We start from the raw sequence: 17,758 nt of genomic DNA, 5'->3' as shown, positions 1-17,758 counted from the left end.
TGAAGTTTCACTCCCCCTTGTGTCATGTCTTGTTTTACTTCCTGTCCTTGTGTTTTTCTCTCCCAGCTGTGTCTCGTTCTTGTGATTAGTGTCTGTCTATATATCCCTGTCTTCCCCAGTGTTCCTAGTCAGGGCGTACATTCATGTCAGCTGGTGTCGTCGCTGTAGCCTGTTCTACCCGGTCTCCTTCTCGGATTGATTTTTGCATTCATCTTTATTCATTAAAGGCTCGTTTCTTTTTATTATAATCATCGTCTGCCTGCTGCGTTTGGGTCCTCCTACACCACACCTTCCCCCACACCGTAACACTCACTTTACATGGCACCTTCATCGTTTCCACAAAAATTGTTGTTCCTCCTATTTGGAATATTTCTGTGTAACTTTGAAGTGATTTGATAAAACTTTATTTTGAAATATGCACTATGTGAGCCAAAGATAAACTTAAATAACGTTTTAAAACTAGATTTTGACTGAGCTCCTCTACAAGAGCTACAAAGCTCACACATGTGTCCAGATTACAATATAATTCACTTCTAAATCGAGACAAAAGCTTCTCTAGTACACAACAAATGTTCCAAATTTAATAGTAATACGTACTGATTGTGTTGGCGGCTCTCTGGAGGGTTCAAGTGTTCAACAAACTCTGGAACACTGTGCAGGTTACATGTGATACAAGAGTGAAGGTCAAGTGTATTATAAAGCCTAACTCTGGGATTGTTCAGATGTTTTTCTGATGAAGCGTGACGGTAACCTTGGGAGTGTAGTTGAGATTAATGAGCCACGTCAAAGGTTGTGACTGCAGGAGGAGGATGACACTAACTCCAGCCTCTCTGTTCAGGTCTTATCAACATCAATATTTGTTGCTTTTGTTGTGTTGTAATGGCATCATGTTGAAATGTATATGTAGAAGGCTGTAATATATGTCGCTGGTCCGACAGTCTGAATCTCTTTATGTATTCTCCACACATGCATCGGACATAAAATATTCATTACCTTCAGCTTCTCTTTCCCCAACACTATTCTTCGTTGCTGCTGATACTGCTCTTTAATCTGTACGCAGTGGAGATAGAAACACATCATCATACTGCATGTTATCGATTGTATTGTCACTGGTCACAGGTGCGTACCTGCAGCTAATCAATGTCTCTGAAAAGCATTTAGACCGAAGGACCCTCTCTTCATCTAGTTTCCATTAGTCTGTTCCAACGTCTGTGTGTTATTATCAGCTCCAGCTTCAAGACACTTTTGGCTTATTAGCCACTATAGGGATGATATTTATTTTATTCATCTGCATAAAAATGTTATCAATATAACTTTATTCATCAGCGTAACCCTGTCGGATGCATTCTGTATATGAAGCTTCATTCATTATACTTCCTTGTCATGCTGACCCGCAAAAAAATAATTGTAATTAAAGCAATTACATTTCTGTCAGATATGTATATTCTCATTATGATATTGTAAATTACAAAGTGTTTGCATATACTGAGGCGCTGCTGCTGGTTGTTAAAGGGGAAAGCTCTCTGTGAATCTGCAGGGAGGCTTCTCTGTTGTTGTGGAGAGATCAATCAGGATAATTGATAAGTGGCTGCTAGTGAAGGAAACCTGCGCAATTAAATTGAAACTTGCCAGCTCTTTAACTGGAGCGCTGTGTGGCTGTGCTGCTGCCGGTCTCCATGGCGACTGCAAGATGCTGGGCTAAATGTGAATAGGAGATGCAAGAGTTGGATGTTTAATTTTCTGATAGCGGCGGATAGCACACTCTGGGACTCGAGTGGCCTTGGGGTATCTCCCGTGTTTATCTGAGAGCTAGTGGGAAACGCACTTTGCAGTCCGATGTCATGAAGGACGGGTTTGAAGCCCTCTCCATTCAAATTGGATCATCGTCATGCAAGATGGATTATTCCATTAAGAGCCCCAATAATTTGCAAATAAATATTATGCTATCCAATTTCCTTGTTTCCAGGAAACAAACAATGAAAGACTTCTCATGCAATTTTCTCTCAGCTGGATTTTATTTTGTTTATTTTAGCCACAGCTGCTACATTAGAAATATTGTATACAACAGATTCAACATAATAAGCTTAAAAAGTGATATATTAAGGCTGCAAAATAACCTTTTTGGAGTGATGGATGGTCAGTACAGTTTGCAGTCAGGGGTTATACAACAAAGTGGCATCTTACATAAATGTACAGGTGTTAATATTCACACAGGCTTTCTGTTTACAGTGTTAAGCAGTCAAATAGAATTAGTTAACAACAATAACGCAATGCAAATTACAGAGGTAGGCCTGCAGAAAGTGAGAGCTGAAGGAAGGAAGAAGATTAAAGGAGAAATAAGTGTAAACTCGTAAGTAACATCGATCGTCACTCTCAATAGGAACTCTGTTCAGGATACGAGACAGCAGCTCTGCGTCTTGAACGAGATGCGGCTAATGAACACAAAACTGCCATACAGTGAAATACTGCCAGAAATCACATCGATGGTTAATGTCAGACATTCATTTCAAAAATGTACTTTTAAAGAAAAGAAAAGCCTGCGACCATCACAACTTGGGTCATTTTGTCAACACGTCCTCACAACTAAATGACAGAATCGGTCCCAGAACAATATATGAACGTTATATTTGTTCTTGTTCAGGGAGCAACTTGGTAAGGTTTAGGAGAAGATCATGATTTGGGTTAAAATAAGGACATTTGTTACGTACTTAAGTACTAACGTAGATACAAACCTTACGTAAAACAACTCAATTGACTTTTGGTTTTACTCGCGTTTGTCGCTCTTTATAATACTAGACTACTGGCTACTTGACTTCCTGCTTTGCTCCCGTCATAATTGAGGTTGTCGCCGAACAACAAACGTAAATATGGGTCGTAATAAATACCTGTTGTTTTGGTGAAGACTGCTTACATTTTTTTCACCGCTCAATTAAACGTAATTGAAGAGGAAAAATAAAGTTCTCCGGCCTAGCAAGCTTGCTAACGGTCAGTTAGCAATCCCATTAGCTTGTTAGCTTAGCTCGGTAGCTAAAAGGACAATAAGTTTGCCCAGTTTATTCAAAAGATGTATTTGTATGTTAACTCCATTTTTATAACTGCTAGCAAACCATTCTTTTGTGGAACAGTTTTTTCTTTGACATAGGAGGTTGAATAAAAGCTAATAGGCTACGCTACGATAGCCTCCGCCATTTTGGAGTCAAAGGTCAGCTGACAGAGCAGCTTGCTATTGGTCAACGGCAGGAATTTGGAGGTCAAACTTAACAATAGTTGAACATGAATTAAATTGAAATTGCTATTTTAAATGTGTTACTGTGCCTTTACCATGCCCTTCAGTTTGGGGAGAGGTTACAGTTTAGGGTAAAGGTTTGAGTTAGCTGTTCGTAATACAAACACAAAGTGGTGGTAAGCTGATGTTTGGAAGTTGTTCTGTAAAGAAAGTTAACTGGTATGCGGCTTAACATAGTCAAAAACATACTGTCCTTTGTTAATCTCTTTCTACGCCAAGCAATCACATCACTGTTCACATCAGAAAGCATTCGCATCACCGCTCCAACCCCATCTCCTAAAAATTATGTTTATGTCATACTACTTTGTTTTTCTAGCCTCGAGGGACACATTCTTTCTGCAGGATGTTCAATAGGAACGCTTTTATTTCTATGTTTTTGTACAATACGGACGTCGAGGAGCTGCAGGACTTTGACCTCAGGGACGGGTTCGTACCCTGAGCCCTGCATAGTTAGGTTCAGGCAACAAAAGCACTCAAAGATAAAGAAAACGATCGTCTCAAAGTAATGTGAGTATTTAAACATAACCAATAAAAAAATGCCTCTGTTGCTATAAGGGATATTGTACTACGAAAGGGACGTTAAAGGAAAATAAACTAAATGAATAAGTTGTCAGTTCATCAACAGATTTTAATGGTCAGCTGCTTAGGGTTAGGGTTAGGGTTAGGGTTAGTAAACACAAAGATGGAGGTTTTTTTGCCGGAGGGATTGTTTTAATTGAATATGTTAGACCTTTTATCTGACTGAGGTTTGTTCCAGTTAGAATCTCTTGCCCCCACGATGGCTCACAGCCTTACTGTGTTGTGTATCACTATCCATGGCGCTGTCTGCGTCGTAGCAGACGGATTTGTAATTGCGACCTTTTCTCTTAGTCTCACCCTTCTGTCGGTTTCGTCTCTAATATTTTCTTTAGCTCGGCTACAGCTGGGGGTGGGATAGAAAGAAATACAGAACCAAGAGAGTCGTCTGGAGGAACATGTGCTTTAGGGGATGATTTGACAAACGTTACAGCCGATTACTGTTAGAGGTGAATGTCAGAGGGCACAGGGGGCACAAGGTGCTCCAGAGGGGGAGGGGGAAGTATTAAAATACCAGACTGCTTGTTCGTAAAGCTTGAAATCTCCGTTGCCCTGAAGGCAACATCGATTGGTCAGCATCGATCAGCAACACAACGCTTCTTTATTCTCGTTATTAACGAGGTGGTAAAATATTACTGATTTCTTTTTGCACTTGACAACATGGTGAAAATTACAACAATGACATGTTTAATGTAACAAGCTGCATCCAACAATTTAAACAATTTAAACAATTTGAATCATTAATGAGGCAAATTCTGCTCAAAGAATGAGATGAAAAATGAGGAAACATTTTTAATTGATCATACCCTGAATGCACATCACAGCTCTTTTAATTTATACATTTATTAGAAGTAATTCGCTTTTTTAAAATTGTCAAAATGCAATAACTTGTACACCCTTATCATTCTTTGTACGAAAACTAATCCTAAACATTTCTGTCATTGTGTCCTTAAACTACTTCAATTTGCAAAATAAAGGTGGCTGAGAGACTTCCACTTGCACACCACTTGGTAAAAAGCTAAGCGGATACGTGCAGTACACTTTAAATCACTGTCATTGTAAGAAAATATGCAGGAATGTAAAGGCGCAAAAAATGTCAATCTCCTACTTCCCACAGAAAATGTTTCTCCCCGTCTCTGTGGATCAACCCACAGCTGAATTGTTGAATCTGTCAGCGGAGCAGAACGCTGAATCGTTGTCTTCTTTTGTTTCTTTGATTTTCTCATTTGAGCCAGATGAGTCAAAAGCGAGTGGAGAGATTTTAAGATTCAAAAAGTGTAAAGAGAACGCACAGAATCACAGGCACACCTCATTTTAACTGCGGCTGAAGCCAAATCTGTTAAAATGCAAAAGCTTTATACTATTTACAAATTCACAATTATTGATTTTTTTCCCTTTCATCTGTAAATCAAGTCAATTTTATTTATATATGCCAATATCACAAAGGCCTCAAGTGGGCTTTACCCTCATCTTTTTAGATTTATATTCAGTTTGGATGCGTTTTATCTGTTCCACATTTACAACATTGACTTCAACATTTCAACAATATAACAAAACTATCCCATATTTGTACACGTTTGCTTGTCGTCACGGATTTATCCTTCAAACCAGACGGCGAATTCTAATGAACTCTGCATTATTAAAACTGACATACCTCATCTGGTATGCAAAGTTGAAATGATCATTAACTTAGCGGCAGTCCATTGATGGATGCCTCCAGTTTGATTGGTGTCAGGATCTGTTGGAGGACATAAATCACCCTTTATATCTGTTGTGCCACATTTATTCCACAGATGATAGCGTTTTAGTCAATAATCTACTTGTGTGTTTGTTGACATCAAGAACGGACGTCTCTCGCGACACTGTGATGACGATGCTCAGTCGGAGTTAAGGGGTCTTCTTTGACTTTACATCTGTTTCAAACAATGAATCAACAAGGTGAGAGAGACGTGGTTTCCATTCATTACTGGTTCTGCTCAGAGGCTCTCTGCAGGCACCACTCATGAAAGTCAAGTAGGTGAGAAGAAAAGACCTCCCTAGAAATCAAAGCTTCGGTGGATCGATGCTGTTCCGAGCACAAAAACCCCACAATGTGGATTTGATTATGATTTCATATCCTGCATGACAACTGTACATTTCTGTCACTGTGCCCTTATGTAACTCGAAATAGCAAAAATCCTGCAGCACTTGGTAAAGCTATGTACAGTACACTTTAAATCACCGCTGTTATTGTTATCACGGCACAGAATAGTGAATATGTATTGTCTCTGTGGGATCCTCACAGCTGAATGTGTAAACACAGCAGAAAGCCATTTTCAAGGCATCGGATTCTTGTCTTTCCGTTTTTTTCTAGTATTTTTTCGTTTGATTCACATTAGTCAAAAGCATTGTGGTGTAGTATGAAGACAAATCCATGGAACATTGAGCCCCATATCCTTCTTTCAACGCCGTCGAAGGTGGCGGAGTCTAAAGGGAAAAACTATTCTTGCAGTAAACAAGATTCTCCGACTATGCTGTAGTTCATCATCCAGCTGTCGGGGGTATCAGTCTTGTTCTTATGTAAGGCTCATTTGTTTTGTGCCGAAGTTGACGGAACAGAAAATACTCCTTTCGTTTCTTTGAACGTGTAGCGACGTGTTCCCTAGAGGAAATGATGAAGATTGAATTGAAAAAGCCCATTGTCCCACACTCTGTTGCACATGAATCAGCCTGTGATTACACTGGCGGTGTCTGATCCATGCATTCTTTGCTTGACGAGACAGAAACCTGCGAGTGTGACTTTGTCCTTTTTGCATTATTAAAAGGTCCTGCAGTCTCGTCTTTTGGGCAGACAAATCATGAGCTGGGGGCGTTCTCTATCATGATCTTCCTTTTTACATTTAGATGTTCTCTTTGGGATTTCACCCCATCCACTCTCAAAGGCTTCACATTTGAGAAAAATAACAAATATTCCATTTTGTTTTTAGAAATGTAAGATCAAGCTGAGACTTATTTTTCATTCTCTTTAGCAACTCCTTTGAATGTCAACTGAGCCAAATTGGAGAGAATGACTCAGATCTCAGACGAGCTGCTTCTCTTTTCATTTAAAACTCTGTTGTGGAGATCTGGGTGACCTCTGATTGCAGATCTTGCTGGATCCTCCTCGAGCGAGAGCTGTGGGGGACCCATTCCATGCCTAGTCATGCCGGCTTCTTCCTCGCTTCTGACGGAGGGCAGACGGACACCGGCTCCCTGGTGGTGTTGCGGCCTCTGGTCAGACTGTGCTGCTCCACGTGGGTCCGACAGGGAAGGCAAAAATCCCTAAAGCACCGCTTGAAGTTTTCATCCAGAAACGCGTAGAGGACAGGGTTGAGGCTGCTGTTGGTGTAGCCCAAGGCGATGCAGAGGTGCCAGCTGGCTATCACGAAGGGGTTCCTGACGTCAATCTCCACCATCGTCTTCACGATGATGAAGATGTGGATGGGGGTCCAGCAGATGATGAAGGCAGCCACCACCACCAGGACCATGCGAGTGATGCGGCGCATGTTTCGGTCTTTCTCCTTGGAGCCTGAGAGCAGACGAACGCTCTTCAGACGCAGGATCATCAGGCCGTAACATATGGTGATCACCATCACAGGAACCACGAAAGCAAAGATGAAGACGCAGATCTTTGTCACTGTGTCCCAGTACCAGTCCGGGTCAGGGAACTTCAGCATGCACATGGTTTTACCTGGAAGAAAGGGGCAGGTAGGATTTGAAATAATTTGTCAATGTAGGTTTAGACAGATACTGGTGAAGGATTTAAAAAGCTAAACCTACAGATAATATCTGCACACTTATATACACTTCAACTACACAATAGTGCTGTTGTTGTTGGAGACGTGAGGATCGTTTAAATATGGGGATAATGCACACAGAGTAGCTTATCTGGGCTCTTATGAGCCTGAAGCCTGTGAGCATGTTCAGCATTAACAATGTCATTTATTTTCTCCCGTTGCCACCGTACCGACGCACATTAAAGTAGGTCGTTGTGTTTCCACATAAAGAGATGGTAGCTCATTAAAAGGATATCTTACTGAATGGTGAGGGAGCGGACCACAACCATCCGCTCCTCCAACATTTTATTTTAAGTATGTTTACATCGAGGGAAGCTAAACCCTTGGTCGCTCTCACATGTCTGGTGCCGATCCCGACTTTATCAGGTTGGATTTAGTTATTTAGCGGTACGATTGACAAGGAATGGCAGCCTGCAGTGTTTCAGTCGAGTTACGTTAAGCTTTACTCATTTCTGCATTGGGTCTGAACATTGACACATAAATCATGTATTGCAGATTCGCCCAATATGAGCATAATTCATAGGAATACTGGGCTGTGTTTTGTTTTTCTTACTGTTGTTTCTCCTTCAAAAACTCATTAGGAAGATGTTTTGCTACTTCAAGAAGGAGCTGCGACTTTATCCCAAAGACATTGATCCATTGAACTAATCTAGGATCATTCAACGGGACTCTGGGCGAGTAGGACAAGTTGTACAGTTCTGCCTAAAAGAGATGGTCCTGAACTACTAATCAAAATCCAACATTATCCTCAGTTTCAAAGGGAGGTTATTTTTTGATCCAGTGGTCTAAATATTTCAAAGGTTTTCCCATTCATTCTTGAGAATCCACAATGATCATTTGGGGTCATGGGTGGGACAGAATTCATCATCAGCATGCTCTTGCTTCTCCTTTGTGGGACATGTATGCTCTAACAAAGGTCTCAAGGACCAGAATAGATGATAAAAGACCCAATGAATTCTAATTGTGCAGATCAAAGCTTGTTGAAGGTCTTTTCTGCGGTGAATTGTGTCTGACTTCAAGCACTTTGCGTTGTAGGGTTTACCCAATGCTGGAAGACGGTTAACACATACGAAGACTTCAACTAATACTGAAAGATAAAACCCAATCTCACCATTATCCTCCACTTTGGTCACAGCCATGACCATAATGGGAACCCCAATCGCCGAGGACAGGACCCAGATGAGCACGTTGATCAACTTAGCCTTGACCGGTGTCCGAAACTCCAGCGCCCTGATCGGGTGGCACACGGCGATGTAGCGGTCCACGCTCATCATGGTGAGGGTGAAGATGCTCGTGAACATGTTGTAGTAGTCGATGGCAATGATGAGCTTGCACAGGACTTGCCCAAACGGCCACGTGTTCATGAGGTATTTGGCACTCTGGAAGGGCAGCGTGCTGGTGGCCAAGGCGTCGGCAAGAGCCAGGTTGAAGATGTAGATGTTTGTGGCCGTCTTCATCTTGGTGTATCTGGTTGTGATCACAGAGGGAAAGTGTTTGCAATAAGCAGCGGCGGTAATGAGAGCAGCTGTGGGATTTGAAAGTGCTATTCACTGTGCAGCGCTTTTAATTGGCCTAGATGAGGAGTTATTTCCCTCATGCTACACATGTGCACCGTAGAGCTGCAGTTCTTTCTTAAATGAGTGATTTCAGATAATGGTTACAATTGGCCTCTGATCAAGCAGCACAGAAAGCAAAGAGTTGTGGAAAGAAGCTGGTGTAGCATTGGGACTGTGCTTTTTTCTTTTTTAATGTGTGGATGAATATATGTTTTATCATTTGATGGATCCACCAGCACTGAACTCATTTTATTTGGTACAGTTATCGAGAAATTCTCCTCTGAGGCATAAAGATCATTCTCTCAACAGAAACCTTGTATTCATATTTTACAATCTAACATGCATAGCGGACTGCCAGGGAAAAGATCCAAATTGCATTAAGATATAATTTTAAATACATATTTCAATGCTGTATGATTGCATTATGCTTATACTATGAAGAATTGAACATTATATTTTGCATTTTCAAAACAATAGAGGATTGGCTGAATGGATAAGTATGATAGATTTCATATTACCCTTTGTTACATTACATTTAGCTGAAGTGCAAACAACCAGGAGGATACAAACAGAACAGCAAGAATCTTGCAAGTACATTAGCCTCAAGTAAACAAACCAATTTCAGTGCTACAACGAGAAATGAGAAACATTTTTTAAATGTGGGTTTTCAGTCTGCAACACACACCGTCCTGCACACAGGACACATCATTCTTAGAATCACTTGTGATCATTAGTGATAATATGTGGTAATTGCATGATTTCCACATATTGTATCTTCAGCATTAGCGCTGAAATTTAATAATTGCCTGTTTTTATGATGATATGTTTGCTGGTTTTTGACTCGATGTATTCTTGGTCTCAGGACAGAGAGGGAGATCACGAAAGCATCTGCAATGTCTGATTTATTTGTAAACATCATGCCTGCGATTAGATGTAAAAGTTCCTGCTTCAAATGCAGTCAGTAACTTGACTGTTGAGTTGATAAAAATGGTAAATAAAGACGAGTCTTAATTTGTTTTCTGTTTTGTTGAATGGGAATGTGGATTTTTCAGATCAGTTTGCTTTGCATGTTCCACGTTTCATTGTAAGTGTGGGACTCGCTCTGCTCTGGGTCTTCACTCTTCCACACATTAAACCTCGTTTGATGGGTTTGTGTAAAGTTATGACCATGTATTAAATTACAAAAATCTGCTCCAACCAGGAAGTAAACTCCCCAACAAGGGACTATTTGGAGGATTGCCCAAATAAATAGAAGTTTGACTGTTTGAGCAGCTTCTAAATGAACAACAAGCAGCCTCTCTAGTGTCCGGACTCTCATGTCACGCTTGATTTAAATGAATGACGTCTATCAGATGACACTTTTGGGAGTTGGTGCGTTGATGATTTATTAGTGACTGAACTCTGTGGGGTGAGATTGTGTCTGATATAATAAATCAGTTTGATGTGAATGTAGGCTTCAGGCGAATCAGAAAATCTAATTACAATGACTGCTGTCAAAGAGTCGTCATCGTGTCGCCGTCTGTTCGGCTGAAACATGAGTTCAAATGAGCCGTGAATTATATACATTTTATAAATTGTTGGAGGTACGCTCTTTGACGTCATAGCAGGAATAGCGCAGGTGTAATTACTTACATTATTAAGTGGCTGCTTTCCTTCCAGGGAGCTGCTGGATCAATGTGGTTTACTGGGACGCTCAATGCACCTCAAGCCCCAAACGGACTGGATTTATTTCTCCAGGGGAGGTGGGTTGATTTGAACATAACCTGCGCTGCCTCAGTGATTTTATTCACCGCCAGAAGCAACGTCTTTGTATTTTCTCTCAGGGTTCTTTTTTTATGCAGGAAAAGCTGCTTCTTCTCCTACAGTTTCTGCTAATCTGATGGAAACATGCTAACGCCAACATACAATCTAATCTAAGTCGTCAGGAGAGAAAGACAATGAAAGGTCATTAAATGTGCTGCTGTAAAGTCGGCTACTGTGAGTTACTGTTAGTCGTTATATATATTAGAAGTATGCTGAATTAGCTTTTTAGCTCTCCTATTGGATGTATAGAAAACTGGATTACTTTGATGCTAGAGGAAACTTAAAAACCTGATTCTTTGATGTTTTCTGTGGGTGATGGATATTGGATGTAATGATATCCTCCTCAAGTGTTAGTCACACAGAATATAAATATGTGTTTTATGGAATTTGACGTAATGATGACAGATGGTTTAGGATCTTTGACTTAACGTCTCCCCCTCCGCACGCTCCTTCAACTCTCCCGCGCCCTCCTGGGGGGGCTTAAAGCTTTCTCCTTAAGTCTTTAACAGACCACAACTTCCAGTTGCTTAAACTGCCATCAGCAGATGGTTGGTTTTGATCATTCCTTCATGTTTGATCATCATAATCCGATGCAAGTGTTAAATTCAACTTGCAGCGAAGGAGAGCAATGAGCTTTTAGTTTGTGCAAGCGAGATCAATATTAATGTAATGAATTGTGTTGACGTAAAAGTGCGTCAGCCATAGAAAGGAAAATCCTGTTGGAGTTTAGTCTTATGAGACAAAATGAAAACTGTGTTTTAGTCTCACACAGTCAACAGTTTCTGTTTACTTTTGCATCTCAATCTGTTTGAAGCCTTTGATTAAACGCCTGGCTTTCAACACGATTATGTGCGAGTGTGTGTTTATCGTCAGTCACTTTGGTAATTTAATTATGATTTCAAAAGAAATGTCGCTCCTCTCTCCCTAATCCAAACTGACAAGATATGCCTGCACACAGTGTCTCCTGCCACGTGGCAAAAACACTGCCACTTCCTGCCTCCCTTCTATAAACAAGCCCTTCAATTTACTCCTTTATAACAAAAGGACGTAAGAATAATGCAAGTCTGCAGCCTTTTACTGTCTGTTTGTACACACAGGAACCCATCAGGGGTAGAAATAATGGAAAATGAAGGTGAAGCTTTAAAAGGCCCCGAGATATTACGTCACATCAATGCGTGAATATCATTATAAGGACACCAAAGAACTAACATGTGGCTATAGGGGCGGCTCTTTTATGCTGTCAATGCAGGAATATGAGCTGCACAGTGTGCCTCTTCTCAGCATGTGACACATATATTACAAGACTTTAATTTCACAGCAAGCAGGTGGTTGTGTGTAGAAACACAGAAACTGTGACAACAAACTTTCATGTTTTGCCATTTCAATCCCACAGCTTGTCCTGAGGTTGTGTTGTGTTGTGTTGGTTAATTGTTCCGTGTATAATTCAGATAAAGCAGGAAATACTTTTCGTAGGCTTGGAGAAGCAATGTGTCAAGGATTCTTCATGTTACATGTCACACTCTGTGGTGGTGTAATCGCCCACTTCTTGTTTTTTTGTTTGTCGCCTTGCAGCGTCGCCTCCCTGCTACGACACTGTCGAGGCTTTCCAATCCATCCCCCCTCACACACGTCTTTTGGTGCCACATCAGAAGAATAAAAGAGTCTCACAGCGGCACACAACTCAAACAAGAAGTGAAGTATTGACCACCCTGGCCTCTGTAGGACATGTGAAAGATTTTCTACCTGTTCACCTCTCAGAGAGTGCAATTGATCACTGGTACTTAATCAAATGCCGCCAGCTCAGCACAATGTAAATCTCATGGAGCCAGCCACGGTCTCAGGAGCTCTCTATACTTCGCCAAGTGATACACAGATCTATGGAACTCCGAAGGCCTTAAAAGGTTGTCAGACGAGTCGAACAAAACATACCAAATACATCAATAAATGATCGTTAGTAAAATATTTACAATAAAGTGTTTAAATACATGAATATTTATACCTTTCCTAACCTTCCCACGTGCCTTTTTCAACGGAGAATCGCAACCGAGCCATTTCTCAGAGTGAGGTTGTTCATCTGTTCTAGCTAAAGATGATTTGATTCTGATATCAAAATCTTCTGACTAGCTAGCTAGCTACCAGAATTAGACGGACAGTTTTGTGCAAGAGGAATGACAAGGGTGCATGAGGGGAACTATTAAAAGTGGGTGGGATAGATTAAAGTGAATAAGATCTCTAAGATGGGAGTTTTCCAACCCCCAAGAAGAGGCGCTGACGTTTTGCAAAGTGCCCGTATGCTACAGTATGCAGGGCTGTGTGGCTAGCTAGTGTTAGCTTAACTAAAATCACAGCATGCTACCGGCTAACTGCACAAAATGTTATTCATCCATTATACACTGCTGTAACATTCATTGTATTTAACTCTTGCAACAGTAACTGACCAACAAATGTAGCTGGCTTTCTAGGTAAGTGGGATTGAATGTCTCCCTTTGCACAATGTCAAACAAACCAAACGATTAGCGTTAGCTAGCTAACTGTGTCAGTGTTTGTATGACAAGTTAAATGCTTCAGTTACAGCAGGACACAGTAAATGGGTGATTACTGTTACCTGCATTGGCTGGTGTTGTTTTATAAATGAAGTTAGCTTAACCTAGCTAGTTAGCTGAAAAGGCTAATGCTAAGTGTGTTTAGCATCAGTGTTTCGAGGTAAACTAGCTAGCTGACACACACACAACACACACACACTCACTACTCTGGACATACATGAACACGCTCGTCTTATTTTGTCGGGAAAATAGGGGTATATTTTTAGTTAAAGTTAAATGAATAATTGCATGAGGTATTCTGTTGGTTTGGCAGCTCCACACAGATCCACATTCAGCTATAGAGAATCAGTCTTGATCCTTTTTCTGCCTTGTTTGACAACATCAATCCTTTCTGTCACAACTGACTCTCCTGTGTTTCCAGAGCTAAAGGCCAAACACACACCTCTCACACACCCTGATATAAATGCTGCTGGGTGACATGGAAGTGGCCGTGTTGACTCAGCCCAGTAAATAAACGGACGGGTATACAGCCAAATTTCCCCTGGCAATCCCTTGGGTGAAGAACTCTACCTGAAGCTGTGTTGACTCATGTTGTCGCTTTATCTTAGCAAAATATTACAGAAAACCAAGATACAGTATGAGAATGTTGAAAATCTGCTTTCTTAGTAGAACAATAACCCTCAAGAAGCTGCTCCGTTAATCCACCTCCACTGGCTGCATATCGAACCGAAATGGACGACACCTGATAATAAATGACATCAGCACTGAGCACGTCTTATCTAGCAGGTGTGGCAGCAGGACAAAGAGGTGGAGGAGAGGCTAGCTGCAAGATAAGAGGAGCTGCTGCTGTCCTATCCTGCATGGACCATCTGCAGAGGTGTCCGCCTCTCCATCAGCAATCGGGCCACAGCAGCCCAACATTCACAAAGACGTGTGCATCCATGCAGACTCCAAATGGAGTTTGTGTGCATTTGAGTGTCTCTATCTAAAATGTGTGACTTTTACTTTATTTTTAAACTGCCTGTCGTACAGTAGCAGGCGAATCAAATCCTAGAAGGATGCTTTTAAATGGGCTAAGATTAATCAACCAAGAAATGGTGGCAACACCGTGTTTAATGAGAAAAGAACATTGCAAATGGGAAGATTTTCTACTTTTCTCTGTTTGATATCATTCTATATTTGACATCTTGGGGTTTAGCGAGACATTTTTCGCTATTTCAAACATAGTTGCATAGTCTTGAGTGGAGGGGATCTTTGAATGTATACCGGGTTATTTGCATTATTATGTATTATGCAATGATTGGGCCCTGTAGGACTACGTATACAGTACTTTACAACCCAGGCATGGAAGTTCAGTGTTGACCTTGGAAAGAGTAGCTTGAAAAATGAAAAATTTTTGAGACTCATGGTCTTCCTTAGCAGAGGGAGTTTGCTCAGTAACTAGTAACAAGTGATTACAGGTCCACCCGCAGAGGAAGTGCATGTTTTCTCGTACGTTCAAACGCAACTCTGGGTTTCTGTATTATTCAAACACACTTGCTCTTACCACCTCTAACCACAGGGGGCGCCAAGACAGCCCTGAGTGAAGATTTAAGGATTGTGTGTGTGGTGAGGATAGTACAGAATACACCCACATACACATTTATATTTGATTTAAGGTATTGTTGACTAATAAATCCTGAGTCACAAACAGTTTTAGAAACTACAGAAAGTTAAATGATGACGACTTGGAGTCCAGTGTTCTTTTTTTAATTACAGCACTATATCTGTGTCGACGTTTCTTCTGCAAGTTCTCTGCTTCCAGACTCTACAGATGTTGCCCAGGAGATAATGTGTTCGGTCTGTGCTGGTTAATGTGCTCAGCCTCCCTCTGCATGATGAGTCCTCTCACTCTCACAAACACAAATGCCAGACGATGATTCGCTGCCTTCCCTCGAGCTCTCATCCAGCTCCTTTCTGTGTCCCTTTTATCTCCCTCGTTCACTCTATATATATTTATCTTTTACTTGTCTTGGCTTTTTTTTGCCAATTATTTTCACTCCAACTCCTGAATGGAAATAATGGGCAGCGTTGTGAATATTTATGACTTTTTTTGGTTCAATATCCAAAGATTGAAAATGCCTTGTTTGTGGATTTTCCTCAACTCCATCTTCTCCGCCCCCTCACTCTGCTTCTGTATGTATTAAAGTATTACCAACAAGCTTGTTCTACCACGTTGTTCTACCTTATTGTAAGCTGTCATGTGATGCTCGTGGGCTGCAAAACGCCCCCCCCCCCCCCGGCCTCGCCTCCTCCTGTGTCGTCCTTCTCTGCTCAGATTTGTGCATTTTAACAATGCTTCAGGCGATATTGAGATGAGTATAATTAACCTGAGCTGCTTTATATCTGACAAGCATACAGGTTAGGGCTTCTTGTTTCTCGTGACAAAGTGGGTGTCGGCTTTATTATAATGCTTTTAGAGCTGGGGGGGGGGGGAACTGCCTTAAAAAATTCCATTATTTAAAGTTGCACAAGTTTATCCATGTAGAAATAATGAAAGAACAATCTCATGCTTTATGCAGGGAACCTTGTTTGGGATGCACGTAGCTCACATAGCCCCCCCCCCCCCCCCCCTGCTCACAGTAAAGAGGGCTGTACATGCTTTAGATTTTGGATTATTTTAAATTCTTACAGGGTTCTGCACAAAACCATACCTGTGTTTATGGATCCATTATTCTGAGACAAATAATCAAATAATCACCAACTAATTAAATGTATAGCAGAAAATGCTGTTTTCAGCCTCTCAAATGTGGAGATGTCCTGCTTCTCTCTGTGTGATATCTTTTGGGGTTAGGAATAACAAAACAAGACATGTTTCACTAGTTTCTGACATTTTATAGACCAAACAATAAATCAATTGATCCTGAGATTAGAACTTTGAATGAAAATGCACCAAAAACATGTTAAATGTGTGAAATCTTTACTAAAACCTTCCGGAGACATTAAAGGTCTCATGAGCACACTATAATGACACTATAATAACACTATAATGACAATATAATAACACTATAATGACACTATAATGACACTATAATAACACTATAATAACACTATAATGACAATATAATAACACTATAATGACATTATAATGACACTATATTAACAATATAAGAACACTATAATGACACTATAATAATAATATAAGAACACTATAATGACACTATAATAATAATAATATAATAACACTATAATGACACTATAATAATAATAATATAAGAACATTATAATAACACTATAATAACATTATAATGACACTATATTAATAATAAAATGAGTGCTTGTGGGTGCATTTCACATACAACATGGGCTCTGCTGCTCAGGTCTTAGTAGTGCTTTTTAAAAACACACACTGTAATAAAAACATTTTACCTGACCACCCCGTACATGACGAGGACGTTGCCCAGGAGTCCCACCACGCAAATGACGGAGTACAGAGCCGTGATGGATATGGCTATGATTATCCCCCCGGCGCTCCTCGCCGCCGGAGCCTGCTGCTCGGTGTAGTTCTGCAGCCTGTCGCCCATCGAGCCGCTCTCCTCGTCCGGGAAGGTGACATTGAAGGGGATCACGGAGTAAAGGTCGGACAGGGAGAGCTGCGCTCCGGAGACCGTGTACGGCTCCATGCTGCTGCGCTGTCCGCTCTGCGCGTGGTGCTGAACAAAACACTTACTCTCAATTATCTGAAGGAAATCAATCGTCTGGAAACGACTGAAGGCAAGAAGTGTGAAAAGAGTGGAAGAGTTTCCCAAAAACACAAAAGGTGTGGACGCAGAGAGGTTCTGCGTAAAACCACTGAGGTTTGGTCCTGTGTTTTCTATCCAGATGGAGAGGAAGGTCAGCTGTGTGTGTGTGTGTGTGTGTGCGCGCCTCTTGTACTCTCCAACATCCCCACCTCACGCTCTCTTATACCCGTGCGTTGACGTCAAAACTGCGCGTGTATACGGTCATAGGCGTCAAAAGAGAATGGGAAGCTTCACCTGAGAGTCCTGATTTCATGCGTTTTTCATGCACTGAATACATTTTTGCAATTTTGCTTCCAGTGTGTGTGTGTGTGTGTGTGTGTGTGTGTGTGTGTGTGTGTGTGTGTGTGTGTGTGTGTGTGTGTAGATTTAAACTCTCCACAGCTACATTACATAACGC

At 41.1% G+C, this 17,758-nt stretch overlaps 1 protein-coding gene across 1 annotated transcript; it reads right to left on the bottom strand.

Moving 5' to 3' along the window:
• Positions 1-3,347: 3,347 nt before the first annotated feature.
• Positions 3,348-17,387, bottom strand: oprd1a (opioid receptor, delta 1a). Its single transcript, XM_029443626.1, has 3 exons — positions 16,988-17,387; positions 8,789-9,144; positions 3,348-7,571 (listed from the first exon to the last, which is right to left on the bottom strand). The coding sequence occupies exons 1-3, from the start codon at positions 17,239-17,241 to the stop codon at positions 7,042-7,044; spliced, it is 1,140 nt and encodes a 379-aa protein (XP_029299486.1). The 5' UTR covers positions 17,242-17,387; the 3' UTR covers positions 3,348-7,041.
• Between the last annotated feature and the right edge of the window lie 371 nt (positions 17,388-17,758).

The sequence above is a fragment of the Cottoperca gobio genome, chromosome 11 (genome assembly GCF_900634415.1).
Source record: "Cottoperca gobio chromosome 11, fCotGob3.1, whole genome shotgun sequence".
Taxonomy (NCBI): Eukaryota; Metazoa; Chordata; class Actinopteri; order Perciformes; family Bovichtidae; genus Cottoperca; species Cottoperca gobio.
Note: the sequence above shows the minus strand (reverse complement) of the source record. Positions and strands in the feature narration are given on the sequence as shown.